This window comes from Prunus dulcis, chromosome 4 (genome assembly GCF_902201215.1).
Source record: "Prunus dulcis chromosome 4, ALMONDv2, whole genome shotgun sequence".
NCBI classification, from domain to species: domain Eukaryota; kingdom Viridiplantae; phylum Streptophyta; class Magnoliopsida; order Rosales; family Rosaceae; genus Prunus; species Prunus dulcis.
This window is the reverse complement of record NC_047653.1, coordinates 14,149,712-14,158,962: the sequence shown is the minus strand read 5'-3', so window position 1 is coordinate 14,158,962 and position 9,251 is coordinate 14,149,712. Positions and strand designations below refer to the sequence as shown.

Below are 9,251 nucleotides of genomic sequence, written 5' to 3'. Positions count from 1 at the left end.
AATAACTAAGCTGTTCCAACACAAACCCAAAATAAGAAAGATCTAAAATTTTCTTTTCACATACAAAACAGAGAAGCAGACAGAAAAAAAAAACAAACAAACAAACAAAGGAACAATTAATTGAATAGTATATGACCTTATCTTGGAGATGGCGTCACCGCCGGTGAACTCAAGGAGCTGATACAGCCGATTCGGTGTAGGAGGAGCGGGTCAGAGCTTCTTCTAGAAGCCTCTTGTTCTTGAAATTGTAGCCCAGGATTTGCTCCACAGTTGACACCGATTGTTTCATTTCTGGTGATGGATGCTAGACTGTGCGATTGATGATGGGTACAATTTACCAAAAAGAAAACAAACATATACACAGATACGTAGCAGGTAGAGGAACGTACCACATATACAATTAAGCACATATAATGGTGCAAGTGTGGAACATTTTGGAAGAGACAACTATATATAGAAATTATAGAGAAAATGAGATTATCTTCTTCCCTCATGCCTTGCCAAGTCTGGCTATGGGAATTTATACATGTATAGGTAAATCGAAGGATACCTCCATCGTCGCATCACCCTTCATAGAAATCACTTAGCAAAAAACCAACTAATTTCACCCAAAGTAGCAGACTAAAGCAGAAACAAACTAGGTTAAAAAAAACTCCAGGAGACTTATTATCACCCTATAGGCCTTAGCCCCAAGTGTGTCGAGTAGTGAGTCAATATAATCCAACATGGAATCAGATTCCTTTGTCTTGATCATGCAATCATATTCTTTGGTCTTGATCATACGATTATACTAGGAAATAAGAAAAGTCTTAATCACATAATATCTATACAAAAGGAAATAAATAAAATCCTACTAGAATAAGAAGGAAATATCCTAATAGAACTAGGATATCTCGCCAGCAGATCATACGATCAGTGTCTTTGGTGTCGATCATATTATCAGCTTCTTTTCTGTTGATCATTCTATAAGACTTTATGGTGTTGATCATATTATAATGTTCTTGTAAAGCAAGGAACATCTTGTAAGCTGCAGAATTCATTGCATATTTTTTTCTTGACTTTTCATCTCCCGTCACAGATTTCACGGTACCATCTGAAGTTACCACTTTAACTGAGTATAAATATTTCCTCTCATGTGGAGGACCTAACACGTCTTCTCTGCAATAGAAAAACAAATATGTATCGAGTTAACAATAGAATTTACAGCATAATTACAGCTAGATAACGTTTCTTTTTCTCTTAGTTTACCAATACTTTATGACCATGATAAAGTAAAATTTCGTACTTGTACTCTGGAGGTTTAGGCAACCTCTTCTTGGCACAAAGCACATGCAACATTTGCATCGCTTCTTCAATACGAAATGACCTGTCGTTTCCAGCTGGAATACCTTCGAAGGACCCATCGTTTACAACCATCGATTGCGACAACTTATGTACAGCTTCTTTAGCAGCATTCTGCCTTGCATTACTATTCCCCTTAGAAGAACCCGAGCCAACAAGCACGTCACCAACAAAGACACCAGCAATACTTATTGTTGATGCGAAAAAGTGGTTTGACACGTGGTTCGCCCAACTTAGTGATATTGTGTCTTCGGAAGGGAGTTAGTCTTCAGAAGATCAAGTTCCTGCAAAAGGGAACGTTCGGTAAGACCTTGGGGTACCGGTGCGGTACCGGCCGAAGGCTCTCCGATGCTTAAATAAGTACGGATTTAGTAAAGATTAGACTACAGATCAAGCGGTAGCGTACCGTTGGTTTTTCTGTCCCCCTTTCTTTGGGAATAGGGGTTTCCTTATATAGACCTTGGGAGGTGTGCTTATTTTGGAATTTCCGATGTGGGACTGTAGGAGCGGACTGTGAGCATGACACGTGTCCAAGGGCAAAAGCATCAAGATGTATGTGCTTCGGTAGGGTTCCTGCTGAAGGGCCTGTAGTGTGAAGCTGTCGATTCCGTCCACGTGTCGGGTGGTCATTGGCCATTTAATTCGGGTATAAACAGTAGTCCCCCAAGTTCTTTTCCGAAGGTCCTTCGGAAGAGAATTTGGTTCTCAGTAAGCGATTCGCAGGTGCCCTGCCGTTCGGCAAGTTCGTTTGGAAAAGACTCCCCTGGGACCTCAAGGGTCGCCGATGCTTAGTGTGGAGGGGGCAGAGGCGCCTCGTTTCCCGCGCCTGGCGCGTGGGGGCGCTTCGTCTTCTGCACCTGGTGTGCAGAGACGCTCCGTCTTCTGTACCTGGCGTGCAGCCCACATCACCACCCATTGAGCGACACGTGGCTGGCGAAGTGACGTCTGACGGCTGCATTTATGAGCCGTTTGGTTTCCCGAGGTGTACCGTTGCAGCCATCTCCCTATAAATAGAGGTTGCTCCAGGCGCAAAAATCACTTTGCATTTGAGAATTGAAGCGAGAGCTCTGCGTAGGCGATTTTTGAAGAGCGTTAACGGCACCCAAGGCGATTTTCACGAGAGTTCTCGGCAATCAAGGAGATTCCCGAAGCGTTCGAACGGCAATCAAGGCGATTCTCAAGTAGTTATCGGCAACCAAGCTCCCAACAACACCCAAGGTAAGGTACCGTTCGATACTCCCAACTCTCTTTATTTGGTTATATCCTTATGGCGTAGACCTGCCGATCGCAACATAGGATTCCTTCGGTAGTCTAGTGGCCGTAGGTAGCGATGTAGGCATCGGTAGGGTAGCGTGGTATGAGCCTTAGTTTCCTTTTTTCTGTTTTGTAGATGTCTGATAGCGAGTCTTCCTTCGGCAGTGAGCCCAATGCCTTTGATGAGGAGTTATCATCGGGCTGGGACACATCCAGCGGGGCTGCGAGCCTCGGGGCCGAGAGTAGAGAGGACACCGATGTGGAAGTTATCGGTGAGGAGATGGGCTCCGTTCCTACCCACGGCATCGGCAAGGGTCTGATGACGGGGCAACCGCTTCCCTTGGTCGCGGTCTACAAAGACGGTACCCGATTCGGTACCTTCGATCATCAGCCGGAGGCCTCTACCTCTAGTCGTGATGAGGCCACTGCCGGTCCCTCTCGGCCGAGGGTGACAATCGTACACCAAGAGCGGTCTAGGATACCGGTGGGCATACCACAGAAGGCCCTGTTCGGGGTGGACTATCTGGAGCCGAACAAGCTTACCGAACGGGAGCTTCAGAAAATTAGGGCCGAATACCTCATCCCTGACTCGGTGAAGATGAGGATCCCGAGTCCGACCGAGTCCCTCAGCGACCCTAGAGAGGGCGAAGTCGCCTTCTTCACCGATATGCTGGTGCAGGGGGTCAGGCTGCCGTTGCAGTCAGCCGTCCAGAAGATCCTAGCTCAGATCGGGTACGCCCCGGGCCAATATAACCCCAACTTCTGGGTGGCCCTGATGGGGGTGATAGCTGCCTTCGGTATTGCCGGGGAGGGGGAGCCATCCTACGAGCAATTCTTGTATCTCTACAGCATCACCAAGTCAAAGAGTGCCGACCATGGTGGCTGGGTTCAGGCGAACTGCCTGAAGGCTTCCGAGCGGGGTCATTTCATCAGCTCGGTGCCAACTTCCCAGAAGTCGTGGAGGAATCGACGGGTGCTACTCTCCGGTGATTGGGAATCGCCATCGGGAGTGTCTCCGCGGTTTCCGGTGCCCACGACGTTCCAAACAACCGGTAGGTTCCCGAGTTACCGATCGGTAGGCTTTTAGGATTGTAACTTATTGTATTTACTAATCCTTTCTTCGACAGGGAAACTCAAGCAGCCGACTCCGGCGCAAGGTGAGATTCGGCAGATTGAAAGGGTGAGGCTGAAGGTTCCTGCCGCCGAACGAGTCTACCCGCGGTTCCTCTTCACCAGTAACCTGATCAAAGCCGGGCTTGTCGACCCTCCCGAGAGTGAGTATACCTGCGCTTTCCCTTGTCGCTTTCTCCTTTCTCTTTTTTTTTATTGTGCATGCCGACTAACAGATTGTTCTCGGGACAGTGACGGACGCAAGGAAAGCTGCCGAGGCCAAGAAAATGACCGAGTCCTCCAGAAGGCGCCTCCTAATGGGCCTGGAGAAGAAGAAAAAGCAGCCCGCGGCAGCTCCAGTTCGGCAGGCATCTGATCCCGAGGACGTGACCCTCAGGGAGCGCCTCCGACAGCTGGGCGCCGAGCCAATGGCGTGGCCAACTGCCGATACACCTTTACCGAGGCAGTCAGATGCCGAAGCCACTGCCTCGAGAGCAGCTGGGAAACGGCCGATAACGGTGGACTTGGAAGCCTCGCCCGCTTCCAAACGGAGCCGCCCGTCGGAGGCTTCTAGGGCCGTTTTTGCGGCAGAGGACGAGGACGGACCTACCGAGGCCGTCACCATCGCCTGCCCTTCGAAGACGGTGCAGTTCGTCAACCATATGATCCTCGGATCACAAATGGAACTACCGGAAGTTGACGAACTGCCGAAGAAACTTCTTCGGGAGCAAGCGGGACGCGCCTTCCGACTGCAGGCAGCGGTAAGATTCTACCTCCGGTGTTGTTTTTTTCATAATTGTTATATTCCAAATGGGGCTTCTGACCATCTTCCTTGTGTGCAGGCGTCCATGGAGATGTGGCTCTGCGTCAAGCGAGCCATCTCCGCTGCCGAACGGGCGAAGAAGGCCTATGACGACGGCAGGGCTAAAGTCGCCGAAGCGGGCAAAGCCATCCAGGACCACGCCCATCTGCTCAAGGAGAAAGAGGCCGCCGAACGGCAAGCTCTTGCTTCGGAGGCGAAGGCGGAGCAGTTGCGGGTGGCCTTGGAGGCAGCGCGGGCGGCAGCGCGGGATGCCGAGGCCGTGTCGGAGGCGGTTCAGGATGCCCTGCAGGAGTCCGAGCGGACCAAGGCAGCGGAGGTCGAGGCTGCCGTTCAGGCGGCGATCCGAGGATACCGTACTTCCGAGGAGTTTGCTACCCTGCTGGACGGGGAAGTTGGTTCTGAGATGGCGGACATGTTGTACCGATTCAAACGGTACAACCCCGGCCAGAAGCTGAACCTCAACTTCGCTGTCGATCCTCCTCCCCTTCCGGAGGGAATTACAGAAGAGATGATTGAAGACTACGAAGGGGAGGACGGTGCCGGGGGCTCCGGGGTTGCCGAGGCTGCCGCTGGTGACGAAGCCGCCGCCTGAGGGCGTTTTTATCTTTGTACTTTGTATTTTTCTTTTAATGTTTGCTTCGAACACATTGGTGCCGAGGGCATCCCTTAATTGGAATTTTAAAGTATTTATCCAACTTTCAAATGTCTCGTGTGAGTTCGTTATAACTGCTAACTGCCGTAGGCTGATTGTTAAAAGTATTCCCTAACTGCTAATTGCCGTAGGCTAATTGTTAAAAGTATTCCCTAACTGCTAATTGCCGTAGGCTAATTGCCGATAGAGTGTTAAATTCAAATTTCACCAAGTCCCGACGGGATCGGTAGGGTAAAAATGATGATAATCGCTTATTGCTGTAGGCTAAAGTGGAATGCCGTAGGATGTTTAACATTTAGTTGCCGTGGGCCAATTTGATAATTAAGGGAGGCTAAAGTAATAGTGCCGAGGGCTTTCTATTAATTCCAGTAGAACAAATACATTGAGTAATTACAGTTTCAACCTGCCGTAGGCTAGGTCACTTGTAGTAGTATTTGAGATGTTCTACGTTCCAAGGATGGCCGAGGGCCTTGCCGTTGGTGCCTCTTAGTCGATAAGTTCCCGAGCGAAGGATACCGATGACTTCATATGGTCCTTCCCAGGAAGGTCCGAGGGTTCCTTCCGTGGTATCCTTCGTCGCAAGCGATACCTTGCGCATGACCCAGTCCCCGATTCGGAAAGAGCGGGGTCTGACCCTAGAGTCGTAATACCGAGACACACGCTGTTTGTAGGCTTCATTCCGAAGGTTGGCCTGTGCTCGGTGCTCCTCGAGTAGGTCAAGGCTTAGAGACATGGCCTCCTCGTTCTGCTTCGGTGCGAAGGCTTCCGTTCGGTAGGAAGGTTCGCCGATTTCCACGGGTACCACCGCTTCCGATCCAAAGGCCAGAGAAAAAGGGGTTTCTCCAGTGGACGTTCGGTAAGACGTCGAATGGCCCACAGTGCTTCGGGAAGCTTTTCCGGCCAGGCTCCCTTTGCCTTGTCCAGCTGCCGTTTCAGCAGTTTCTTCACTATTTTGTTTATTGCTTCGACCTGACCGTTCGACTGGGGATGGGCTGGTGATGCAAAAAACAAGTTGATTTTCAAACGGGTGCAAAATTGTCTGAAGAGTTCCGAATCGAATTGCCTGCCGTTATCGGTAATGATAGCATATGGGATACCGAATCGGCAACATATGTGAGTCCAGACGAAATCTTCAATCTTTGCTGCCGTTATGGTTGCAAGAGGTTCGGCTTCTACCCATTTGGTGAAGTAGTCAACGGCAACCACTGCATATTTTACCTGCCCCTTGCCTTGCGGCATTGGGCCAATCAGGTCCAGTCCCCATTGTGCGAAAGGCCAAGGACTTACAATCGGTGTGAGAGGTTCAGCAGGGATATGTGGGACATTACCGAAGCGCTGGCATTTGTCACACCTCTTCACTAGTGAATTGGCGTCCTGGTGCATGGTAGGCCAAAAGTATCCCTGCCGAAAGGCTTTGTAAGCGAGTGATCGGGATCCAGAGTGGTCGCCACATACACCGCTGTGAATCTCCCGAAGGATGTACTCCCCTTGCTCTGCCGTGAGGCATTTGAGATACGGGGTAGTGTAGCCGCGCTTGTAGAGTACATCGTTGATAACTGTGTATCTTGCTGATCGGTATCTCAGCTTCCGGGCCTGGGCTTTATCCTCAGGAAGGGTGCCGTTCGTCAGGTATAAGTAGATGGGAGACATCCATGTATCCTCATACCGTACGGCACACGCTTCGGAGGTTACCGTGCTCGGTTGGGCAAGGATCTCCACTGGTACCTTTCTTCCGACTTTGTCGTTTATCGCCGAAGCGAGTCTTGCCAAAGCATCGGCATGGCTGTTTTCGCCTCTGGGGATCTGTTTGATCTCGTATGCTTGGAAACTTCGGAGTAGCCGATGGGCGGTTGAAAGGTAGGCGTACATGGAGGCATCCTTGGCGGCGAAGTCTGCCGTTACCTGGTTCACAATGAGCTGGGAGTCGCTGTGAATTCGGATTTGCTTTGCATTCATGCTCTTGGCTAACCGAAGGCCGGCCAAGAGGGCTTCGTATTCCGCTTCATTGTTGGATGTCCGGAAGTCGAATCGGAGGGCGTACTCGATTTTGAGTCCGTCCGGTGTTGTCAGCACCAAGCCCGCTCCGCATCCTTGCTGGTTTGCCGAGCCATCGACGTGCAAACCCCAGACGGGAGTTGATGTGTCGAGGCGTTCGGCGCCTGGTTGATCCGGCAAGATGGTCTCGGTAATCGCCTCAGATGTCGGTTGTACTGTTGCTGGGGTAAGCTCGGAGATAAAATCGGCAACAGCCTGGCCCTTCTCCGCGGGCCTCGGAACGAACTGTATGTCGAATTCCCCGAGTTCGATCGCCCATTTGATCAATCGGCCCGAAATTTCTGGTTTCTGGAGAACTTGCCGGAGGGGTTGGTTGGTCAGGACTTTGATCCCGTGTGCCTGGAAGTATGGCCGAAGTCTTCGTGCCGAGACAACAAGGGCTAGAGCCAGCTGCTCTAATGGTGGATACCGAAGTTCCGCACTCTGGAGTGCCTTGCTGACATAGAAGATTGGTAACTCTGCCTTCTCTGGTTTCCGAATTAGTACCGAGCTGACGGCAGTTCCGGATACCGAAAGGTATAGGTAGAGAATTTCCCCAGGCAGCGGTTTTGACAAAAGGGGGGCTTTGCTCATGTAGTTCTTCAGGTCTTGAAATGCGTTATCGCATTCGGCAGTCCATGTGATATCCCGTTTGCCCCCTTTCAAGGCTTTGAAGAACGGTACACATTTATCGGTAGCCTTCGATATGAAGCGGGTCAGGGCGGCCACGCGTCCGGTAAGGCTCTGAATGTCCTTCGTCGTCTTCGGCCTCTCCATATCGATGATTGCCTTTATTTTCTCGGGATTCGCCTCAATCCCCCTCTGACTGATCATGAATCCGAGGAATTTCCCGGAAGATACACCGAAGGCGCATTTCTTCGGGTTCAGCCTCATCCTGTAGTCTTTTAGTATGCCGAACATGATCGATAAGTTCTGCAGGTGATCTTCGGCAGTTCTGCTTTTTACCAACATGTCGTCAACATAAACCTCCATGATGTTGCCGATGTAACCGGCGAAGATTTTGTTGACGAGCCTTTGATAAGTTGCCCCTGCGTTCTTCAGACCGAACGGCATGACATTATAACAGTACAACCCTTTGTCCGTTATGAATGCGGTATGTTCGCTGTCGGGAGGGTGCATGAATATCTGGTTATAGCCGGAGTAGGCATCCATAAAGCTCAGCAGTTCGTGGCCGGCAGTGGCATCCACGAGCTGGTCTATCCGTGGCAACGGAAAGCTGTCCTTCGGGCAGGCTTTGTTGAGATCGGTATAGTCTTGGCACATTCGCCACCCGCCTGTGGACTTTCTTACCATGACGGAATTTGCCAGCCATACCGGATATGTTGCCTCCCGGATGAAGCCGATGGTTTGGAGTTTTTCGACCTCCGTGCGCATCGCTTCGTACCGTTCGGCATCGTATGATCGGCGCTTCTGCCTTACGGGCTTATAAGCGGAGGAGATGGTGAGTTTATGGCTAATCACGTCCGGGGCGATGCCGGGCATGTCCTCGTAAGACCATGCGAAAACTTCCGAATGGTGCCGCAAGAAGTCTATGAATTGCGTTCGGAGGTTCGCAGTGAGTCTAGTGCCGATTCTAACCTGTCGATCGGGCTGCTCATCGCTCAAGGTTATGGTCTCCAATTCTTCGGCAGGTTGTGTGTGAGGGGTGGGAGATTCATCTCTAGGGTCGTCAACCGGTCCAGTACCGTTCGGTAAACCCTGCACCGTCATGGTCTCGTTGGGGAGTTTGAACGAGGTTGCCTTGAGCGCCGTAGCGTAGCAAGTCCGCGCGCTCAACTGATTTCCCCGGATTGCCCCCGTGCCGTTCGGGGTTGGGAACTTCATCAACAGCATGTGGGGCGAAAGATGCGCCTTGATCCTCGTCAGTGCCGTTCGGCCAACGATAACGTTGTATGCCGTCGGGCAGTCGACGATGAGGAACTGATCGTACGTTGTTGCTTTTTTCGGCGCCGTGCCAAATGTAATTGGCAGTCTGACACTACCGATTGGTTGGACCAAGTCTCCAGAGAAGCTTAA

The 9,251-nt window shown here is 50.9% G+C and overlaps 1 protein-coding gene across 1 annotated transcript in view; it reads right to left on the bottom strand.

The window, feature by feature from the left end:
• Positions 1-557: 557 nt before the first annotated feature.
• The window catches only part of LOC117625438 (ribonuclease 3-like protein 2), an 11,992-nt gene continuing 3,298 nt past the window's right edge, over positions 558-9,251 (bottom strand). Inside the window, exons 4-5 of the mRNA XM_034356991.1 lie at positions 1,286-1,529; positions 558-1,158 (exon numbers count right to left, since the gene is read on the bottom strand). Of these exons, the coding sequence (XP_034212882.1) occupies positions 825-1,158; positions 1,286-1,529 (578 nt within the window). The 3' untranslated portion in view covers positions 558-824. The remainder of the gene's footprint in view (positions 1,159-1,285; positions 1,530-9,251) is intronic.